Source organism: Macadamia integrifolia, chromosome 7 (assembly GCF_013358625.1).
Source record: "Macadamia integrifolia cultivar HAES 741 chromosome 7, SCU_Mint_v3, whole genome shotgun sequence".
Classification (NCBI taxonomy): domain Eukaryota; kingdom Viridiplantae; phylum Streptophyta; class Magnoliopsida; order Proteales; family Proteaceae; genus Macadamia; species Macadamia integrifolia.
The window spans coordinates 24144925-24169422 of record NC_056563.1 but is presented as its reverse complement, the minus strand read 5'-3'; the positions used below and the strand labels follow the sequence as shown (position 1 = coordinate 24169422).

At 37.3% G+C, this 24498-nt stretch overlaps 3 protein-coding genes across 3 annotated transcripts; 2 read left to right on the top strand and 1 right to left on the bottom strand.

Annotated features, from left to right (window-relative positions):
• Positions 1-2307: 2307 nt before the first annotated feature.
• Positions 2308-3198, bottom strand: LOC122083754 (gibberellin-regulated protein 1-like). The gene is made up of 3 exons (XM_042651645.1): positions 2988-3198; positions 2834-2873; positions 2308-2704 (listed from the first exon to the last, which is right to left on the bottom strand). The coding sequence occupies exons 1-3, from the start codon at positions 3075-3077 to the stop codon at positions 2523-2525; spliced, it is 312 nt and encodes a 103-aa protein (XP_042507579.1). The 5' UTR covers positions 3078-3198; the 3' UTR covers positions 2308-2522.
• A 3726-nt stretch (positions 3199-6924) lies between these two features.
• LOC122083753 (gibberellin-regulated protein 1-like) lies at positions 6925-7991 on the top strand. The gene is made up of 3 exons (XM_042651644.1): positions 6925-7206; positions 7306-7345; positions 7538-7991. Exons 1-3 carry the CDS (start codon positions 7114-7116, stop codon positions 7717-7719), a joined length of 315 nt encoding a protein of 104 aa, XP_042507578.1. The 5' UTR covers positions 6925-7113; the 3' UTR covers positions 7720-7991.
• Positions 7992-19107: 11116 nt separating this feature from the next.
• On the top strand, positions 19108-19901 carry LOC122084983 (gibberellin-regulated protein 1-like). The gene is made up of 3 exons (XM_042653397.1): positions 19108-19312; positions 19446-19485; positions 19597-19901. The coding sequence occupies exons 1-3, from the start codon at positions 19226-19228 to the stop codon at positions 19776-19778; spliced, it is 309 nt and encodes a 102-aa protein (XP_042509331.1). The 5' UTR covers positions 19108-19225; the 3' UTR covers positions 19779-19901.
• Positions 19902-24498: the final 4597 nt, after the last annotated feature.

Below are 24498 nucleotides of genomic sequence, written 5' to 3'. Positions count from 1 at the left end.
GCTTGAGAAATTGATATCTTCGTGAAAGGTCGTCATATTCAGGATAATATTCTTGTTTGTCTTAAATTGCTTCATTGCATCAAACAGAAAAGGAAGGGTAAATTTGAGTATATGGCATTGAAGCTAAGCTTGATATGAACAAGGCGTACGATCAGCTCGAATGGTGGTTTCTCAAGACCCGCATTATTATCATATGGATTTGATCTTTTGTGGGTCAATAGGGTTATGTATTGTGAATCTCCTCAGTTGGCCATTCTTTTGAATGGGTCCCTGCCCCCATTCTTTCGTTCTCGGGACTTCGTTAAGGAGATCCACTCTCTTCGTATTTGTTTGTTCTATGTGCTAAGCTTCTCTCCTGCCATTTGGCCATCACACTCACCCAGAAGAGAATTCATGGAGTCAAAATTTCTAGAACCAACGAACATATCTCGCATATGGCTTTCGCTGATGATTTAATCGTGTTTGGTAGAGCTACTCTTCAAGAATCAAGATTTTTTACGAAGGTTATTGATACTAATGGCAAATTTTCTGGTCAAGTTTTGAATGTTCATAAAACTTGAACACAATTTCGCCCCAATGTTTCTTCTTCTCTTCAAAGGTTGCTTTCTGAAAGGTTTCACATTATCCCAACTAATCGGCTAGACTTCTATCTTGGGATTCCTTTCATTGGCGGTCGGTTGAATAAATCACATTGTGTTGATTTGATTACTCGAGTAAACGCCAAGCTCAGAGGTTGGAAGGCTAAGTTTCTTAGTTCTGTAAGGCTCCACACGCTCATTCAATCTACTCTTGCTGCTATGCCACAATATTACATATCATATTTCCAGCTTCCTTCTTCTATCTTGAACAATCTTGACAAAATCAGTAGAGACTTCTTTTGGTCAAGTGGGGATAAAAAATCTGTCCCAACTATTAGCTGAAACTCTATTTGAAACAGAAGAAAGCAGGAGATTTGAATCTCAAGTTGTCTATTCATTTAAATAAAGCTCTGCTTGCAAGGAAAGTGTGGGAACTTCTTCACCCTCAGAGATCCCTTTGGGGAAGTTTAATGAAGGACAAGTACTTCCCCAATACTGATTTCCATGCCTCTTGCCCCCCTTCAGCTTCTTGGGGTTGGAAATCCATTTTTAAGGCAAGAGATCTCCTTATGAAAGGGATTTTAATTAGGGTCGGACACGGTCGGTCAATTAACCCATGGATTCCTGGATATACTCCATCGGCAGCTTCTACCCTCTCTCCCCTCATGCTCCTTTGAGAGTGGCTGATTTAATTGATGATAGTCCGCACTCATGGAACTCTCGTTTGATTAGGCTATGGTGGCCACCAGAAGTGGTTAAAAGTATCTTATCTATTCCACTTCCGATTCATTATATAGAGGATAGTTATATATAGAAGGCAACTTCAAATGGTCAATTTTCTGTTGCTTCGGCTTACAGGTTATCACTTGGTTTGTGTCACCCACATATAAATCCCATTTCGCAGAAGATTTGGCATTTACCCACTGCTCCCAAGATCAAGATATTCATTTGGAAACTGTTACTTGACCAAGTCCCTCACCCGGCTCTTCTGTCAAGCTGGGGTTTTGACATTGGCAGTACTTGTCCTCATTGTTCTTTTCTTTCGACGGATCATCTATTTCAATCATGCAATTTTGATGCAGAAGTTTGGAGGCTTGCTGGTTTTGGTAATCAAATGAGTAGCTTCTCAACAATTGAGGATTGGATTTGATATCTTTTCAGCTCTCAAGGTTCCTTATCTCAACGGAAGTGGAGAGCAGCTCTCATGGCCAATATACTTTGGAATATTTGGCTTGCTTTCGATGATTTTTCATTTAGAAATGTTTGAAAAAATGCTCAAGCTATTGCCAAGATGGCCTTGAAACCTAGCACATGACTACTGTTCTCCTATTTCAAACAGCACTATCCCAGCTATCTTCGGTGGTCAACATCGTTTCTTTGTGATTTGGCCTTCCTCCTCTCTCCTCTCCCTTTTATTTCTCAGCTTTTGTCCATGGATTCAACTGGTGTCGCTTTCTGTAATCCGGGATTCTCCCTCTAATGAATTATTTTCTTTACCAGAAAAAAAGAAAAAAGATATTTCTACCTTTCTATCTACGAAATTTATACCTTTTGGTTGCAAGGTGCAACTCCTTAGTACGGATTATTTTTTGTTGCAACTCTTTGGTAAGCTTCTCTACACTGCTTATTCAAGAACCCTCTCCAACGTTTTAAAAGTTGGAATCTGGAATCGAATCCATCAAATAAAAAAAAAGAGGAAGAAGAAGAAGAAGAAGAAGAAGAAAGTCTGTGGGCTTTGGTATAACAGAACATATACCAAAAACAATATTTCCATACACACAATAATAACAGCAAATACTAAACAACCAGAAGAAAAGAGGAATGAAGGATTACATGGTGGATGTAATAGCAGTTGGGTTTTTGGACTTTGGTGGTTCATGATTATTAAAGAAGTGATGAATTTAAGAATGAAAAAGAAAAAAAATTGATATGGGTTTATTAGAATCAAGGGCATTTGGGTTTGTTGCCACGGGTGATGATGGAGGCGTAGCAGGGACAAGCTTCATAGTTGCCGGAGGTGCCCGGAGGTACGCATTGGCATCGGAAGCAGCAACTCCCACAAGACCTTTTGCAGAGATTCGGCCTCTTCGATTCCCCACACCTCGTTGCACATGCCGCCGCACAATCTGCATTTTCCCAATCCCATTTTATTAGAGAGAGAGAGAGAGAGAGAGAGAGAGAGAGAGAGAGAGAGATACCAGTTGCTCTGTTTTAGAGGTAGAATTAATTGAAAATAAAAGCTCTTAAAAAGTTACCTATGGTCGGAGAAAGGGGACTCTGTGCGTTGGTGCCTTGCTGCAATATCCGGAAAAAGGAATTAGATTAGTGAGCCAACAAGAAAGCAAAGGAAAACAAAACAAATCATGGAAGAAATGGTAGCAAAAGGTTGAGATCGAGGTGTGTAATTACCAGTTGGTCAGCCTGAACGACCTGGAGAAGGTGAAGAGAGAGGACAAGTAGTAGTGAAGCAATGACAAGAACTCTCGTAAGAGCAGCCATAATATTGGATCGAGGAATGGAGCAGAAGGAAAGACTCTTGAGAGTACTGTGTGACAAGAAAGGGGAAAGGGGAAAGGGGAAAGGGGAAAGGGGGAAGGTGAAGGGGGAAAGCTTAAAGCTTCAGAGGTTGTAAAAGAGACTTGTTTGTGTGTTGTGTGCGCCTACAATGGAGGAGACAATGCTGTATTTAACGTGCCAAACTGGGTGAACCTTACAGAGAGAGAGAGAGAGAGAGAGAGAGAGAAGGTGCATGCGAGGGCGGGGACATTTTCACACATGGAACTCACTTTGAAGCCTATGATGAGTTGGATCCAGAGTGGAGGACCAATACACGAGGGGGAGAGAGAAAGAGAGGGGGGGGGTTTACATTATAAAACTCTCGCTCCTCGGCGTAATAAAACCATTGCCACTGGCCCAGACGCTTCACTCACCAGTGGCTCAGTGGCCCACCAGTATGAGAGAGAGAAGGGATGCGAAATTCCAATTCTCTATGTCGAGTCTTTTACTGTCTTTGGGAATTTTTTTTTGGCTGGGGACCACATCATCTTAAGCCGTTGAATGGTTGAAGATGAAATGAAGGGCGACTAATGTGTGTTCAATCTTTGACTTAGAAGAGCACATGATTTTAATGGACTAATAATCTATGATGTAGTCTATTACTCTGTTAATCAACCAGGAATCTTTTCCTACCTTTTATTTATTTTTTATTTTTTTTATATAAACCGATAATAATGGGAGTCAAGGACTCATTATTGGAGGCGTCAAAATCTTTTTAGCTTTTGGTTGTCTCATGTGGTGGGGACATGGACCCATCCCCACCTCATTATTTATTTTTTGATAGAATACTCATATATTTATTTTTTTTCATATACCCACTTTACTAATGACGATGAAAGTGATAGTTTAGAAATCAGAATAAGATAAGATGGTCAAGTATTCTACTTGGCTATGTAGTATTTAAGGCTTAAGACCAAGAATCAAAGCCAATAATTTTGTAACGGTACGTGCATATATATAAAATTAATTATTAAGTAAGAGAATCTGTTCGTTTGCACAACCACTACATCAGCAAGCAGAAAGCAGCAAGTAGCAAGCAGCAAGCAGAGACACCAAGAGAAGAGCTTACGTAAAAAAAAAAAAAAAATGGAGAGTCAAAGTGGATTTCCTTTGAGAGGCTGCTGTATTGTATCTACTATCTTCTATTGGAATGAGGATCAAGTTCTCTTACGAGCTAATCTACACAGATGAAATTCATCACAGAGTTGGTTGTTAGGTGGATTCCATCTACACGGATCAACCTGGACAAGAATGGTTATCGTAGAAGAACTTAATCCACTCTCCTTCTACTATATATATTTTTTTGATGAACATAAAAAAACTAAGATAAGTTAAAGAGAAAGTACAGGGTCTTGGTGTCTATTAGGATTACATGCCATATAATATATAAATTGCATAAGGGGATAGTCTTCAATACTTTTAAGATGGAAGGAGATTGTTTGTGAGAGAAGAAATTTCATGGAATGTAGCAAAATGTAGGACAGGACAGGCTTCATTGCAAGGAAATGAAAGAAGGTCAGTTAGCTTCTTATTTGTGTGTCATACTTCAAGGATCTCCCATCCTTTGGTAGACACTGCCCTCAATCCTGCCAGAATTCCTTCTTCTTCCACTGCTTCGCCTTGAATAGTTGTAGTAGTATCTGAGCTGATGATCCTAAGCTGACCCTGTAATATAAATCCGAAAGCCCATCCTAAAGCTAAGGTTAACCTATTAGTTGCTCCAGTAGAAACCAAAACTGGATAGTTCAAAAAAGGAATGGGAAAGTTTTTGTTCAATGGTGCTGGATCATCTGTAGCAAATAATTCATTAGTACATCTCGGCATTATATTTAAATAAAAAATCCACATATTCATTTTATGTAAAACATTCATTGGATTACGCCTACCTTTGGATGCCATAATTTCATTCCGATGTTGCCAAATGAAATAAATTGTGATAGAAAAAACATTGAAAACCCACCTGAGGTCTAATTTAGGGATATTTCTTTGATGAAACATGTATTTTACTGTCTCCATCAATGAGTTTGCATTGATATTCTGGAGCCTTAATCCAAGTTGTCCTGTTGCTCAGATGTGCTGTGAAAAATCACAATTGACAAATAGATGCATAGAAGATTCAATATCTTTGTTGCAAAGGATACAAGAAGTATCAATGGGTAGCCATTGTCTTACTATTTCTCTTGTGGGGATTCTATTTTGTAATGTTCGCCACTTGAACATTTTGAATTTAGGGTGTATATTTAGTTTCCATAGAAACTTCCAACACTTGCATGAAAAGCCTCTCATGCTTACCTGTTGACCTTGTTTTTTTTGTATGAAAACTACACTTGCTTTTGTGTTGAATGATCCATCAGTTGTTAGCAAACATATCCAGCGATCATTTTGAGCTAAAGGTTGAATTTGGGTAATTGTTGAAATCAGATGTGGGGGAATTTGGTCTTTTAGTTCTTCCACTTTCCAGGAATGGATGTCAATAAAATTATTGACCCTGACAACATCGATTATGGGGTGTAAAATTGCTTGTGAGCAACCTAGTCCTGGTAATTCCAAACCTGCCCATGGATCATACCAAAAAAAAATGTTGGTTCCGTTTCCAATTTTAGATATAATGCATTAAGGGTGGGTAACATGGAGACTATACTGTTCAACTTCCATGATTCACGTCGTTTGAGGACCTTTGGATCAAATGTGGATCTGTTGTGGCAGTATTTCACCCTCAACACTTTTTCCCAAATACACTCTTTGTCAATGACAAAGCGCCAGACTAGTTTAAGCAAGAGTGCTTTGTTCTGGGTGTTAGCATCTCTTAGCCCGAGACCACCAAGGGCGGTTGGTTGACAAATCTTGAGCAGATAGAGTCGATGTTTTTGTAAGTTTTCACTGGAAACCTGAAGCACGACATAAGGTAGGATGGAATCGAGTATAGAGTGGATTGGGTAAGGATTTTGTGTCCCGCGTATGAGAGTAGCTTGGATTTCCAGACAGATAGTCTGTTATTAACCCAGTTAACGATACCTTGAAGGTAGGTTGTCTTGGATCTGGGATGGAGCAGATCAGTGCCAAGGTAGGTAGAATTTCCTAGATTTTTCTCTTATACCAATGATGATGCAGAGCCTGATTCTTTCACAGTTTGGTACATTTCGACTGAAGAAAATACCACTTTTTGTAAAATTAATTTGTTGTCCAATAAAGTCATAGAACAGTTCTATGACAGCTTTGATGGACAGTAAATCCTTAAATGTGACTCGATAGAAGATAAAGATATCATCCGTAAACAATAAATGCGATACATCGGAGGCATATCTGGACTCTCCTTCTACTATTACTATTATAACAAATGTGGATCAGATTTTTGTACGGATCATTATTATATGGACTAACCCAAAAAATGAAATCCACCACGGACAACAACTTAAGACAGACAGCTGGTTTTTGATACAATACAGCTGGTAGTGGTGGCGGGTGAGTAGCCTTTGGTTTCGGGAAGCTTTCTAAAAATGAAAATTTAATGTTTCTTAACCTTTGACCTGCTCTATCTAATTCATTCAGCTCAGCCTGGCCCGGAAGTTGTCCTTTTTTGTTGTTAAATGTTCTACCTATAGAGCAGCTTTAGCTTGGATCTTACCAACTCCATCCCCTCATCTTAATTAAGCGAGGACCCACTGAGCCAGTGACAATTCATCTCAGCTTCTCCCTCTCTCTCTCTCTCTTTCCACTCTGGATCCAACTCATGGAAAGGATTTGGTTATCTTCAAAGTGAGCTTCCGCGTAGGTAATGAGTATGAGAATGTTCCCGCCCTCGCATACGCCTACTCTTCTCTCATTTCCCCCTCTAGTGTCCCTCGGGTGGTGTCTATAAATACATCATTTCTCCTCCATTTCAGTCGCACACGACACACTACTAGTCTCTTTGACAACCCAAAGCTGCTTGCCCTTTCCCTCACTACTCTTTTGAGACTTTCCTTCTCCTTCCTCCACAATGGCTGTTATGACTAGGGTTCTTATTATTGCTTCTCTACTACTTGTCCTCTCTCTTCACCTTCTCCACGTCGTTCAGGCTGACGACCAACTGGTACTTACACAATTCTCTACATTTTTTTAATATATATATATATATATATATATTTTTCCCTTTAGTTTACTAATAATATACATTTTGTGGATATTCCAGGAGAGTACCAACGCACAGAACACCCTTCCCAAGACCATAGGTAACTTTAACTTCAATCGTATTTTTTTTTTCTAATTAATATTATGGCTAAGACAGAGCAAATGTCCATCATAAAATTATACAAAACAAGTGGATTTTTGTTAATATTATTCATAATATATATGTGTGTGTCATTCAAAAAAAGCTTATGAGTTATTAAAATATTAAAATCATGATCTATTGAAAAATGCAGATTGTGGGTCCGCATGTGCAACAAGGTGTCAGCTATCGAAAAGGCCACGACTCTGCAAAAGGGCTTGTGGGAGTTGTTGCTTCCGATGCCAATGTGTACCTCCGGGCACTTCCGGCAACACTGATGTTTGTCCTTGCTACGCCACCATGACCACCCACGGCAACAGACTCAAATGCCCTTAGATCTCGTCTAAAGACCCCTCTCCCACCAACAAAAAAAAAAATGATTTGTCTTTCTTAAATTTAAAATTTTATTAAATAAACCCAGCTTCTATTATTCCACAGTTCCGAACATTCCCCCCAATGTAATATTACTCAATAATAAGAGAGCCTTTCGTGTTCTGTAAATTGTGTCATTGGTATGTATGGATATTCCTTCTGTATGTGTTATTGTTTTCTATTGTCCCAAAGTTGAAAGAGTTAATTCACTCACTTGTCTTTCTTGTGTTCTTTAATTTTGTTCATTTTTATTCATGACTAATCTTGTAGTAAATTATGTATTAGAATATCGAGTGAGCAAACCTCAGTGTCGCATTCTCTTGGTAAGAGAATTTTAAATCTATCACTTTTTCCTGATACATGTAACAAAGATTGTTAGAAAAATTGGCAAACTGAGTCGTGTCACTTGACATTGTCCTTACGATATTAGATGCCCTTTGTGATGCAACCGATAATATTGCAAATCGACCTCCAAAATAAAACAGCCCAATGGTTCCCCCAGTAATCATGTATTCGACTACTAGACTCCTTCAATTGCTATAGGGTTATGCTCAAACAAGAAAACAAAACACTTACAAAAAAGTCATGTGAAATCTAACAAAACTCAAGAAAAACAAAACTTGACAACACAGACTTGAATGCCTCGAGTGACTTGTTCCGTGTCTTGCAAATGCTAAATCTCCTCTCTTTTAATAATACAAATTAGATGAGGAGTAAAAGAAAGGAATTAAAGATTTTTGAACCCAAAAGGAATAAATTGAGGCTTAAAGATGAGAGATTAAAGATCTCTCAAAACTGAAGAATTGTTGTCTCAAAAAGCTTCTATGTAGAGACATAAAGTGTCTCAGAAAATTAAAAGATAATTGTCTTAAGAAGATGATAAGAAGAAATGGAGTATATCAATTGTAGTGGTTAATAACTATTATACGAAAAGACTTAAAGAATCTCCAAAACTGAAGGAAATACATAATGCATCTAGCTTCAACAATAGGCCACATAAGTAAACTAGCCATTTAAGAAGCAATTAAGGGAAAACGTAAATAATCTTCAAAAACTGAATGGATAAGAGTTATGAATCTTCATTTTTTTTAAAAACTTGTTTTTTAAAACCAACAAATCCTATGTAATTATAATAGGACAACATGAGCTTAGGTTACCTAATGATTTACAACCACAAATCCTCTTTTAATCTCTGCGTAGGGGGCGAAAGAGCTACTGCATGTAGATGGTGGAGAGAGAAAAGGAGAAACCTGACTTACATCCTTCCTCTTTTGTAATTGTTGTTTTTTCGTTTGTTTTTCATGTCCACTAACTAGTCAAGAATTGGGATCTCATTGGGTAATTTTACTAGGCTACTCTATTTTTAAAATGTGAAAAAAAAAAAAATTTGTCTAGGTAGCATGGTATCACCTCACCTTCTGTGAAATTAAAATTCCCGTTGATGTTACTGTGTCTACGTGTGCTCTCATTGACCACTGTGCTGGTGGAAGGGCCACGTGACCATGCAACAATTTCTTATAATTTAAATTCTCATGTGTTTCACACGTTTTAATTAATGAGTATTTTCACACACGCATAAACAATTATTGTTATGCAAATGCCATTTCTTAGGCCATTGAATGCTTGAAATTGAAATAGAACGCAACCTACTTTAATAGACAAATCTATGATTAGAGTTGCCCTATGCTATTACCCTATGTTAATCAACAATCTTTTGTTTATTTATTTATTTTTAAATAAACCCCATAATAAGAGGAGTCATGATCATGGTTTGAGGAATCAGATTGGTAAATCGGCGGATTCATATTGGTATCAGCAGGAGTAGATACCGATTCCCGGGTGATCCTATATATGTGTAACAATATAAATCAAGAGTTTAAAAAAAAAATGACTTTTAAAGAACAATGGGTAAAATCATCTGATCTCCATTGATAAAGACTGATCCAATTCAGTATCAATGGTTATCAATATCCATAATAAGGGAACTTATGTAAAAGGCTAATTGCTCTTCCCCAAACTCTAGAGTAAGACAAGATTGTGAAGTAATCACGACTAAGAAGTAGTAAAGAGAGAGAAGAGTTGTGTTGCGATCCCATATCAGTATAAAGAGGCTGATTCCACATCAATTTTTAATGAAAATGGATATGTATTAATATGATCTTGAGTCCTCTTATCTTGTAAACCGATTTATAGAATTCAGATCTTCCATGACCATATCAAGCCGCCAAGCCAAGAACCAAAGCCAAAATTTTGTAACCGCACGTGCATAATATATATTGGAATTATTATTATTGTTTTCTTTCCATGCTTTGTTTGGTTCATTGTTTTCCTCGAGCTTTGTTGGAGGAAACCCATATGTGGGCCCGTCCCCAGGAGACACGAATGTGGATTTTGGTAAGCGTAGACACCGATATATGGACTATGGACTTGGGGCTGGAGAGGGGTGGTTGACTGGTTTATAGTGATCCAACCGCAACACGGTTCTCAGTCTTTATTTTTTTGGTAAATCTCTCTCAAAGCACAAGCACACACTTGTGATTTATTAATTTATTTTAATCATTATTTTGGGTTTCAGTAAAGATGATAAGGGAAAGTAAAGAATTAATTATCAGAAAGATTGGCAACCTAGTGAAAGAAAACTCTTGTTTCATCATTATTCGGATCAGTTGATTGTGGATTTAGGTTGGTATGGCCTGATGGAGACTATGATTTGTAGAAATGTAATCTTCAAACGATGCAAAAAATAATAGAAAAATAGAACAAATAATACACATAGATTTATGAGATTCGGTAATGTTGTCTGTCTTCGATGAGATGCGATCATGTTTCACTATCAATAAAGAATAGAGTTATAGCCTTCGTCCCTCATACCTCTCAGTATTGCTTGCATTATAGAGAAAGAAACTCTCACTATGAATATATAACAAAAAACCCTGATTCGAAAAGTATTAAACTGCCTTCAAATAAAAAAATTCGAGCAGAGGGGGGCCTCTTGCCCCCTTGTAACTCCCACAACCTGCTAATTGGTTAACGGGACCATTATCTTACCTGTCGAAACACTGTAACAATATTTCTTGAATTAAATTATAACAAAATACAAGACATCATACACCAACTTGATCATGACCGCGCTGAGCATTCTTTTTTATTGGTATCAGTTACAAAATGGAAAAATAAAAGTACAGAATAAATTGGTTCACTTGGTTGGGAGTTGTTGAAGAAAACTAAAGTACAAGAGTGTTGGGAAGAGCATCCAAACTTTTACATGGAAAAGAAAAGAAAAAAATCATAAACAAATAAAAATAGAGTGGAAGGGATCGCTCGCTGTATTGTTGTCTATTGTTTCTTTGTAAGACAGCTGGTTTTTTGTGCAATACAGCTGCTGCTGGTGGGTCCTCTTAGGTTTCCGGATGCTTCTAATTAAAATTTTCGGAATCAACCATGATTTGGGTAGGTGGGCCATTATTAGTCCATGAAGATGAGTGTTCTAAGGTGTTCTACCCCTAACTAGTTAGGCCTTATTTGAGTTATAAAGTAAGTCTACCTTCCGCGAACAAAGCATTGCTGTGGAGTACTGTGTATTAACAATTAAGAGTAATGAGCATTCTAATTCTAATAATAATAATAATAATAATAATAATAATAACCATCATATATGTGATAAAGCAAGGTTACCATTATTTTGTTCCCTTTTAGTTTAGTTTGGTTACTTCAATTGTAACTCTCAGTAACAGGGAGTATGCACCTTCAGGTTTTGGCTTTAAGAGCCTATTAGTCATTACATAGTAGATCTATATGGAGTCAAGAACAGACCCACTGAAGACTCAACAGGGGCTCAAAGGCACATTTCTTGGAAAGTAAGAAAATTAGTACAAACCAAGCATTGATGCACTTGAGAGCAACTCTCATGTAAGAACTTCACTCAGTACTGCAAATCACCAACCCAAGGCCCAAGGGTGCAATGGATTCTATTGTTTTGTTGTAAATTGTAACTATACACTCGTGTTCATGTAAATATTGTCCACTTTGAATGTCTTGATTTGAGGAGTCCTTGACACCTAATTATAAGCTTATAAGCTATGAGTCTCCACCTTCACTCATTAATATGAGATTATTTATCTTTCCTTTTTATTTTTGTCTGCAATACTACACAAAGTTGTTGTTGCTGTTTTTTTTTTTTTTTTTTTCTCTTAATTATGCACAATACCATGCAAAGCCGGACTCTATAATTGATGGGGTCCCGAATGCATTTATAACTTATAGTGCATACCTAAGCCAGGAGCTACTGAGTCAGTGGCAAACTGGCAATTCAACTCTCTCTCTCTCTCTCTCTCTCTTGTTTCGCGGCTTTCGCCTCCTCCACTCTGGATCCAACTCACAAAAAGGATTTTTATTCAAAGTGAGCTTCTGCGTACGTGGGGGTGAGAGTGTTCCCGCCCTCGCATGCGCCTACTCTCTCTCTCTCTCTCTCTCTCTCTCTCTCTCTCTCTCTCTCTATGTTTGACTGAGTGCAGGGTTGCCCCTCCGGTACCATTCTCTTCTGCATTTTAGTCACAGGTCTCTTTGATACCACAAAGCTTAATGCAAACTATTAAGTTTATTTCGAATTCTTGACCCGTTTTGAAGATTGACCCGATCTGACATATTTTGGTGACGATCTGAATGGAAAATTTTCTGAGATCTGTGATGAAAGCAGAGGGGTTGGGCCGACCGCGACCCGATGGGTCGACCCACGATTTTGGAGTATATATAATGTACTGTTGCTTATTAAAAAAGTCATTGTATTCTAGGGTTTTCACGCAGCTAGGGTTTCAAGGCGAGTTTCTCCTCGCTGCTGCTAGGGTGTAATCTCTCTTCTGCATAGTGAATCATCTTCTTTTTCGCCCGAGGACATAGCACACCACCCTGGTGTGTGAACCTCGTTAAATCTCTGTCGTACGAATCTGTTGTCTCTTTATTATTCGTGTTTCTTGGTGTTTGCTCTTACACAAACCGAAGCCAAAAGGGTCAATTTTCATATGGGAAAGGAAATGATCAATCCACTCATCTGTCTTTCCAAGCCAAAGGTTATAAAATAGCATTTTGAAAATGAAAAACTCTTGTTGAAAGTTGAAACCAATAGTTACAACTTAATCCACCAAAACCATTTTGTAGACTCTAGAGGAGAGAGAAGGGAGAGGGTTATTTCAGAAAGACAGCATGGTCTTACTGTGCTAGTCTAAGTGCCAATGGGATGCACACATAGAAGCACCAATAAGGTGAGATTTCAGTCTTTCATGAGGGGTAGAACAGTCATTTCCCTTCTTTACGTCTAGACACAGGAACAATGTTGCATTTTCAGGTTTCTTTTCCCATTACAAATAAGAATATCCAAAAACATATACACCACTTAAGCCCCAAAGAAGTAGAATATTCATAATTAAGTTCCTTCACTCTACAATTTCAGATAATGGATCTATGAGCATGCAAAATTGTAATTAATCAGAGTCACCCTCTGTATATACACAGATCTGATCAATCGATCAGACATGAAAATATTTTCTAAAACTCTTAAGAGAATATACCATTAATAATATTGAAATATTTTGTATAAAAAAGATTTCAAATCAGGCCATCAAATATGGAATTCGAGTTCATTCATGAACAGATAATCTCTGTTACATAGTATTCCTTACAATGGGGAAGTGGATGCCATATGAGAATGTCTTTCATTCACACTTCTTAGTAGCTTATAAGCATCAATTGTTAGGAGACCAAAACCATATAATACCTAAATGATGAAACAATTCTAAAAAAAAAAAAAAAAAAAAAAAAAAAAAAAAGAAGAAGAAGAAGAAACAATGAGAGAATCTTAGGTTTGGGGACCAATTACAATCTACTAATGAGAATCTTGTTCATTATACAACTGAAAATTATCCATTCAAGCATTCTCAAGTGATCTAGTTCAGTATACAAACTTATATAAGTATTCATATACACATATATTTACACTTGTGTTCGGAATCACATTTCCTAACAATATATAATTAAGGCAAACAACTGTATAGAAAGTATACCTAAATTTATCCTTAATTGTGAATGATTAAAAAAAAAAAAAAAAAAAATAGAAACACTCAAATAATATTCAACAATTAAATTGGGTTTGATAAAGACATCGATTTGCAATCAACTTACAATCTTTTGTTTGATTAACAATGTTGGGTTACAATATCATTATTAGTAGTCTGATTGGTGTTACCTAAGTTGTGCTCACATCACATGAGGAAACCATATTATAGGCGGTGGAAATTATTCAGTTGAGAGATTGAAAGCTCAGCTCATTTTCCTTGCCCCAAACATTAAGTTAGCATTTTTGCCTTAAGAAATGAATTTTTTTTTTTTTTTAAAGAAATAGAAGGCTAGAAAGCACTTTTAGAGATCTCTTTGCACATAATCACTTCTCAGTTGACATTGATGATCAAATTTGATACATTCTTAAAAGATAAAATTTAATTGTGGAAGAGGGTTAAGCATGTCGGCAAATGCTGCTTGTTATAAGCTAACAGTATGCACCAATAAGAGCACAAGACACATAGGGGATAGGTAGATAAGGCTCAGAGCACCCTGAATGCATGTCTAGACTTTTCTCTTTTAATTATATTTACATCATATAAAAGTAATATGACCATGTGAACACATAATGGGAGCGAAAATACCATACTACTTCACGGTGAAAATGCTTATATGCATGTGTCCCCCATTTGGTCAAGTTGTCTGATCAATAGCATTTTTTCACCCTAAAATATTATTGCTAGTGGAAAAGGAGAATATATATATATATATATATATATACTGCTTGAAAGAATGCATGCATGGTCAAAGCTTATCTCAATCACTGTTTAGTCTTTACGTCCCTCCATCCTTGAAAATAAAAACAAAAGAAAGTGAGAGGTCAGAGGAGCATGTGTCTTTCAATAGGCATCTGTTGACGGTCGAACATTTATTCAATTCCTACTTTGACTAAGTTAAAATGGAAATAAGCAAATCACAGATAAATTTATCAAAACAAATTTACTGTAATGATATATAATTTTTATTAAAAGAGAACCAACATAGGAATCAAGGTTGGTAGAGGAATCCTATTATTCTTCCATTATTCAATCAATATATTTATTTTATAGTATAATATAAAGTATATTGAAAGGAGAGTGTGAAGCATTAAAGCCCAATGTAGGAGGTCTTGGATTCAAGTTTTTTGGTTCATACTTTTACGTATCAGGATCCTCTCCTATACCTTAATCTGTTCAATATGTATCGAATAGTTGAAAGGACTTTGAAGTATGTACTTGGATTCTCCTAATCGTTTGATGCACCTCATTAGTGCATTGGTCGCGATGCAGAGAGTCGTATCCCACCTTTCTTATTAATTTTCAAAAAAAAAAAAAAAACACAAAAATTCAGGTATAGACTTTGGACCGGGGGTGTGTAGTAAAAGGGATAAAAATCCTCTGAAATTCTAATCTTGTACAATATTTTGCAATACCCCTGCAAAGGTCGACACGTGGACAAAACGAAATGAACGGATCAGATTAGTCCTCCATTGATACAACCCCAAATCAGTGGTTCACCAACTTAAACAAAACCATACCAATAATTCAACCCGAACCGATTGAAATTTTGAATTAAAACCTGAGAGAAATTTGTTCCCATTCCCTCTCTCTCTCTCTCTCTTACATCTCTCTCCCTCATTGCCCTAACTCACACGAGGTTCAGACATTCCAGCCACAGTCTGCGAAGACGACGCACATCTTTCGCCGGAGAGGTAGGTCAATCCCTGCATCCTGTTCTCCCTGTTAACGAAAGGAAGGAGAGGAAGAAAGTCGCTCTTCCTTGCATGAAGCTCCTTGCTTCCTGGAAATACAAAGGTGCTCTTCTTCTTCTTCCCCTTACGTCTCTTTCTCTGTCTCTCTTTCACTCCCTATCCTCCCTGATCTCTCTCTCTCCCTTTTAACCCTTTTTTTTTTTTGCAGCTTACCTTTTTGATTAAATTCTGGTTGAAGTTCGACTTTCCCAATGAGAAGAAGGGAAGAGGAGGAAAATTGCAGGAATCACTAAAATTAATTTACTACTGTATTTCCCTTCCCAACTAACCATAAAAACCAATTTCTAGAAAATAGTAGCCCCATTGATCAAATAATCCAAAACCATGCATCGAGGGTGCACAGGGATTCTACCACTATAACAAGAGCCTGCCTATACTTATGCACTACAGTTGAATGCTTTCTACTAAAACATATTGTACAACTCTCCATATTGATAATCTGGCTAATTTAGTTATACAGTAATTGGCACAACTTGGACTTTAAATTTCTGTAAGCTGTCTATTTGAAAGAAACCAAACCCGAAAAGTGTGGTAACAATACTGAAAAAATCTGGAAACCCATCATCTAATGAATTGATAATCTGAAAAAACTAGAAACTTCATTCCTTTTAGACTACCAAAAACTAGAAACACAAATACACAAAAATAGAAAAAAGAACAGGGAATTGAAAAGATAGGGTATTAGGTAACAGTGCATTCCATCCATATAAAAATACAATCACTTTTTATATTTGAAGAAGAGCCTTGGTGGATTCGAACCACCATACCCTAAGTATTACTCAGGTGCTCTACCATTTTGAGATAAAGACTCTTTACTTACAAAAAAGATCATACATCATAACAGAGAGAATATAACAAGCAAACAAGATCCTACACATTCCATCCAATTCTGTCAGATTATATGAAAAGGAAACTTATTTCCAATTACAAACATGGCTATCCAATTCTACAATTATTTCTTTTTTCTTGGGCTTTAAACAAGTTCTATAATAAGAGAACTCCTTCCCAAACTGTAAAATTTTTAATGAACCACTTTTGCAGGTTCCAGGTTCAATGAAAAAAAAAAATCCCATTATCAAAATTAGGTAGCTCCGAGAGAGAGAGAGAGAGAGAGAGAGAGAGAGAGAGAGAGTTAGAGTTTTACCTTCATGCACAGAGACTGAAAAAAAGAATTCTCCCTGGTAAAATCGAACTTCGACCTGGCTGGATCAACATCGTAAGCTGTGCCCCCCCCCCCAAAAAAAAGGGGTTAGGAGAGGGAGAGGGAGAGGGAGTGAAAGAGGGACAGAGAAAGAGATCGACCTACCTCTCCGGCGACAGATCTGCATCGTCTTCTTAGACGGTGAAGAGTGGTGGCTGAAAACGAAAATTTCAATGTACCTTTGTATTTGCAAGGAGTAGGGAGTTAGATCTGCGAAGAAGAACGACTTTCTTCCTCTCCTTCCTTCGTTAACAGGGAGCAGCGAGTTTCGTGAGCAGGGATTGAGGTGAGCAAAGTCATTGGTGGAACCGAGCAGGGAGCTTTGTGAGAGAGAGAGAGAGAGAGGGAGGGAGAAATTTGATTCAATATAATTCAAAACCTGGTATGGTTCAGTTTGAACTACTAGTACGGTTCAATTTAAACTAGAAAACCATTGGTTTGGAGTTAAATCAATGTAAAATTAATCTGAATCTTTCAAATCACTTTATCACGTGTCACCATATGAAGAGGATATTGCACAGTATTGAACGGATAAGTTATTGTAAAGGTCAAAGGCAACACTCAGTCCCGGAGTCTTAAATCAGCCTGATGATCACTCAGGTCAAAGGCAAACAACATCTTCATTGGGCCGATCCATAATAACAAATTTTAATTAGAAGCTTCCGGAAAGCAAAGACTACAGCTGTATTGCAGTAGATACGGTGGTCCCTGCATTTAAATCAATCTCTCTCTCTCTCTCCAATTAAAAGCTCTAGTTGTTTTGAAGCGGGGTCTAAAAGTTAGGATCGGGATTCAGATCGGTCTAGCCTATTCTGATTTGATTTGGAATGAAATCGGTCTGATTCGATCTGGAAAAGAAGAAAATTTAAAACAAAGTAATAATTTCACACGTGGACCGTGGTTTCTGTGTATCTTTCCTCTCTCGATTGTCGCTATCACACGTGCGATTATAGCTGTGAATGATAAAGCATCCTATTGTTTACATCGCCAGTAATAAAATGGGTCCACGTTTCGATGACCCAATTCCCCAACAAATGCTCTTAGGCGCCAAATCTTGATTACCGCCACTGGAACGTTAACCCAGAGTTAGGGGTGTCAACGGTCCGGGTTGGTGTGGTTTTGATCCGGTTTCATCGGTTTCGATGTAACTTTAGAATTGACCGAAACTGACCTATTAAGGATTTGTCGGTTTCGGTCTGGTGTCAGCTTTGGTGCGGTTTGGGTTCGGGTTGGTATTGGTTTGGATTTATCAGGTTCATTTCGGTTTGAATTGGTTTTTTAAACCGGTATGGAGCCATTAGGAAACAACCAAATGCTGAACTGCTGAACTTCGGTTTCTTAAATTGATTTGTAACCGGGTTGGTTTTGGTTTTTGGTCTAGTTTGGATTCGACTTTCCATACAAATGTATACAAAACTATGCAAATTTTGATTTTTTTAATGAATTTTGAAGCGTTTCGGTTTCTTACCGGTTTGGTTTTGGTTTCGGTCCGGGTTTTGAGCCGATTTCGGTTTGATTTCAGGTTCATCCGGTTTTTATTGCGGTTCGATTTGGTTTAGGATTGCAATACTCGAAACCGAACCGAACCAATAAGGCTTTGGTTCGGTTCAGTCTATGTTGTTATCGATTCGTCTGATCGGTTTTACCGGTTCGATTTAGGAATTGACACCCCTAACCTAGAGGAACCAAACCTTGTCTCATCATCACTGAGTCAGCTGATTATGGATTTAAATTGGATTTCAAATCTATATCAAATTTATGTACGAAAATAATTTCATACGTCTTTAAATCATGAATTTGAAATTCATTTTCTTTCTTTTTATGTAATAGATTTCTAAGTTCTCATACGTCAACTTGATCCACTCTCATTTATTGATCGAAAATATTACACATTGTATAAAGAGGGTTGGGGTTATGATCATTATCATGGAGTGTTATTTTTACTTTATCAGAAAAAAGAAAAAATGATTACCACGATTCCATATATATGCCCATTTAAATGATGTGTTCAAAGTCAAAATTTTCACCCAACATCAAAGGTTTAGCCAGCCAGGAGCTTCACTGAACCAGTGGCAATTCATCTACAGCTTTAATTTAAACTCTCTCTCTCTCTCTCTCTCTCTCTCTCTCTCTCTCTCATATCTGGATCTATCTCATCAAAGTGAGCTTCCGCGTACCTCAGTATGGTGAGAATGCTCCCGCCCTCGGATTCGCCTACCCTTATCTTGACCCTCTCTCTCTCTCTCTCTCTATGACTGTGTATGCAGAAGGGTCCACCTGGTTCAATTCAGTTCTATAAATACAGTATTTCTCTTCTCCATTAAACACTAGTCTCTGTGACAAACCAAAGTTTTCCTTTCCGGTCCTGCACTACTACTCTTCGAGTATTCTTCTCTGTTTCCTCCACTATGGCTGTAGTTACTAGGGTTCTTGTTATTGCTTCTCTACTTGCCCTCTCTCTTCTCCTTCTTCAGGTCGTTGAGGCTGATCAAGTGGTATGAAGACATCTCTCTCTCTCTCTCTCTCTCTCTACTCTCAACCCTTTTTTTTAGCATTCATCTCTGTTTTGTTTTGTTTTCCCGTTGGTGGCTCACTAAACATACATTTGGTTTTGGATATTATTTGCAGCAAAGCACCAACGCCCAGACTCCCCTTTCTCCCACCATAGGTAACTTTTAAGTGCTTCTTCTTCTTCTTCTTCTTCTTCTTCTTCTTCTTCTTCGTATAATATTTCTGATGACAAGAAGATCGAAGCATAACATGGGATTGGAAATTGCAGATTGTGGGGCGGCATGTGCAGCGAGGTGTGGGGAATCGAAGAGGCCTAGACTCTGCAAAAGGTCTTGTGGGAGTTGCTGCTTCCGATGCCAATGTGTACCTCCAGGCACCTCCGGCAACTACGAAGCTTGTCCCTGTTACGCCGCCATCACCACCCACGGCAACAAACGCAAATGCCCTTAATTGATTCAAACCCCACCCCAACCACACCCAAAACAATTTTTTTTCTTCTTTTCTTTCTAGTTAGTGTCAATGCTGGTTTTCAATTTTATTTAATTTTAATGGAAAGTGTTATTATCTTGTGAATCTTTGTGCCATTTGTGGTCTTATCAGAGTCAAGGCAATGGTGGTCCTAGATACCAGTCTTGATTGCATGGGTGTGTATACCCACCCGTTCATCTAGCGATAGACCTTTTCTTAGTGCTGATTTGTAAATAAATTAGTGAGCTTGCGATCAGGTGGTCGTAGATCAGTTTTTCTTGCTCTATCAACGGAGAAAATGCCTTGAAAAGTAACAATGGAGTAAGCTTTGCATGCTTTTCTAGTGGGCCCCCAAGTCTCTTTTGGGCTGGATGAGGTCCAGTTATAGTTCCTATCTAATCCAGCCCATTAAGTACTTGGTTGGATTAGAATGATAGGGTTTGGGACTTGGGATTACTACCTTCACCCTCTTCCCTCTCACTTAAAGGATTTCTTAAGCTAGTCACTACTAGGTCATTTACCACCCATATCACTCATCAGATTTAATGCTACACTAAATACAAGATGACTATTAACCAAACATCGCATTAGAAAGGGAAAATAGAGGTATTTTTACTATGAACTTCGTTTCGGCAATTACATAATTTAGATTTGATTAGAAAATGATTCCTGAATTCAACTTGCACACTTAGGGTAAGAGAAATTTTATTATTTTACTTACGGGAAACTCTATACTCCAAATTTCATATTTTAACCTGATTGAACCGATGAATCAAACGTCTTACCGCTTTGATATTGGTCTTCATTTTAGAAATGTTGGGCCCGAAATCAGAAAAAAAAATGAGTAAAAAAAAGGGGAAACCTAAGAGGCTGAGACCAGGCATGAACACACTTCTATTCAGTTGGTTAATTATCTGTACATAATTGGACTAAATGGTCTTTAAATGGGCTCATATTATATGGGGTTAAAAATTCCACCCAAGAGGCCTATACCAGACATGAACATACTTCTATTCAGTTGGTCAATTACTTGTATATAATTGGGCTAAATGGTCTTTAAATATTATATGAGGCTAAAAATTACGCAAATTATTGTTGGCAACAAATACATGGCAGAATAGTGAGATGAGCGAGCGTGCCAAAGTCATACAGACCCAAGAGAACAATCATGGAATATTTACTGACGTCTAACTAAAGAGAAAGTGAGGTATTTCCATGCTTCGATTGCTCTAAGGACTTAAAAAGTAAATTCATAGAAAGAGAAAAAAGAATTTCATCTATTTAAATTGATCCGGGAAGAACACAATCCATTACATCAATCATGGCAAAACAAAGGACTTCCATGTAGGGGTGTCAATTCTTAAACCGAACCGGTAAAATCGGTCGGACCGAACCGATAACAACACGGACCAAACCGAACCGAAGCCTTATTGGGTTGGTTCGGTTTGGAGTATTGCAACCCCAAAACCAAACCGAACCTCATCGGAAACCGGATGAACCCGAAACCAAACCGAAATCGGCTCAAAACCCAGACCGAAACCGAAACCAAACCGGTAAGAAACCGAAACACTCCAAAATTCATTAAAAAAAAAAAAAAAATCAAAATTTGCATAATTTTGTAAAAATTTGTATGGAAAGTCGAATCCAAACTAGACCAAAAACCAAAACCAACCCGGTTACAAATCGATTTAAGAAACCGAAACCAAACTGAAACCAAACCGCACCGAAACCGAAACCGGAATTTCCTTATTGGTTCGGTTTCGGTTTCAACTTTCCCACACCGAAACCGACTCAACCCGGACCAAAACCGAGCCGGACCGACCGATTGACACCCCTACTTCCATAAATATAAATTGAGACAACCATGATGAAAAACGGGTTGTCATGGTCTTTGAGGTAATCTCATCTTTGTTGATACTCAACATACAAGAAACATGATCTATTGTTTCTGTTGATGTCTAATATACCAGAAACGTGATCTGTTATTTTTTATGTTAAACATACCAGAGATGTGACCATTACACTATGCAATGAAATATAGAACTTGAAAGAAATACATTATCTCTTTCTTTTTCTTATTTTAAATTAGTATTTTCTTTTAAAGTAATGTATTTTCAAAAGAAAATACAAGATAAACTTGATGTCTGACTTTGTTTGATCTGTTGTTGATGATCCTTCTTCTTCTATTTAAGCTCATTTTATAGTTTGATTTTCACAACTTTGATAGTTATAACTGTTCGAACCGCTTGAAATTGTACAAACTAATAAGAACTATACCCTTGGTTCATTTCATGCATCAGATTGTATTCGGTCAACCTGTTCTATTAGCCTATTTAGTTGATTTAACCGTATTCAGTTAGTCTGCTTGATCAACCTGATGGTTATTCTGACCAATCAACTCCTTAATATAAGATTGTCATTTTTCTGTCAACTTGATTACCAGTCTGCTTAATCGGTCATCTCCTTAACACAATTGGTCAATAGATCGACGTTGGACCGATCACTCCCTTAGTATATGTCTTGTAGGTCAGATTTACTAAAATGGGTACCAACAATTATAGAATTATTGTAAAACATGCAGAGGATTAAAAAACTATCAAAAGAAGAGAATGATTAAAAAATTGTCAAAAAAAGAGGAGAAAATTAAAAAACTATCAAAAGAAGATGATTAAAATCATGAAATGGACACAAATTTTATAATAGTGGAGGACATCACTCGCTAAAAGGGAGAATAAAAAACTCTCACACGAGTAATCTCCAAAAGGAAAGCGAATTAAGAAATTTTCGTAAAACAACACAAAATTTTTATAATAGAAGTATCCAATCTTATGATTTGAACAAATCAAGGAGGAGGGGGGGGGGGGTTTCGGTCAGTTTCGGTCGGGTGACCATTGGGTAAACTATCTTGCATTGTGAACTGATTAATAATTTATCAGCGCATATGCTTGGTCTATTTAATCATTGATTGGGCCAGTCTCAAACTATAATCGTTCAGTTTAGGTTGAGCCTACTGACGCGGACCAGCTTTTGGCACCCCTAATTGTAAGTAATTTCTTTCTTTCTTGTGAACATGACGAGCAATTATACCAGAAAAACAGAATAAACTTCATAGGGGATATGGTGGTAGAAAGTAGAATCTAGAAAATGAAATGTAATAGGCCGGGCTCAACCTAGTATAGATATATGGGTTTACGCAGCCTAAAACATCGAATAAGATGGACTTTGCCCAAACAAATATTTCAAGCTGGGTCTGGGCTACGATGAACTCAAATCAAGCTGAATAAAGCCCAATGAAAGATAAATGGGTGTGGCCTATTAATATATATGCAATAGCCCATTGGATAACATTTTGTGGTTGAAAATCTTTAATTTTTCCCAAGTGGATATAATGATTTGGCATTCTAACTTTAAGGCAGAAAATTCCTTTATAGCTAGCTCAATTTATATTAATTCAATATTTCATCTCAATCGTATAGCACACCATATATGGCAGTTTTCTGAGAGTGAATCAGGTTCACATACATGAATGTACGAGAACGACCCTGGTCCGTGGATCTAGAATCAATTTTCTCTCTTTTCATTTAATAGATTCTAAATCCATGGACTAGGGACGTATGAGAACATTCTCGTACGTGAACCTAATCCGTTCTTTTGTTTTCATTTATCTTAACAATGCTTTAAAGATTTATTTATTTTAAAATAATTTTAGAGCATTATAGCAACTTGCGTGCATCCCGTGTATGGACATGTATATCAATGCTCTAGCCATTATTATACACTCTCCCACTAGGCACACCTTGGGTACGAACCGTAAACTCGGGCGTCTTGAGTTCGACTTTCATTAGGCACACCTTGGGTCACTCACATAAGGGTGTTTAGTGCTCTTTACTGCTTTCAGTGAAAGTTGAATGGTTCTCATTCAATCCTGGTATGACCCGGTCTATGCAGTTATGAGATCAGTATGGGCTCGCGAGATTAGTCAGGCTAAAGACTTGGATACCCGTCGTTAGCAAAAAAAAAAAAAAAAAAAAATACATTCTCCCAATTCTGATGTGACATGAACAACATGTTTCATTTGGGCATAAATAATTAACTTCCCTTTTCTTTTAATGATGGAATAAGAAGAAATAAGAACTACAAAAGATTGCGAAGATCTGTCCAAAGCATCCTCAAAAGATGAAGTCCTAGATCTAGTAGTTTGAGCCTTCATAAATAGAGTTTGAACCACTTCACTACACCCCTCCTTTACAATATTTCAAGAAACAGAATCAAACCATTTCATCTTCCACCCTGTCTCCTACACCAGCAAAGTCAATTCTCACAAACACAAGCTGATTATGAATATTTATGAATATGGATCAAGTTCATGTAGGAGAATAATTTTGTATATCCTTGGTCCGTGGATTTAGTATCTATTAAATGAAGAGAGAGAAAATGGATTCTTAATTCATAGATCAAGGACATACAAGATTGTTCTTGTATATGAATCTGATCCGATCTCCCTAAAGCCCTCACACTACTTTATTAATTATTATTGGGTTTGTTGGAACTACAATTCAGTTCCTTCCCCTTCTTAAATCCTATTAATGCATAAATTAATGAGAAACAATATAATATTTCTAAATAATAACGACATACTATATTCAATAAAAAAATTAATGATATATTATAATATAGGGAAAATGTTTATGTAGAGGAGTGT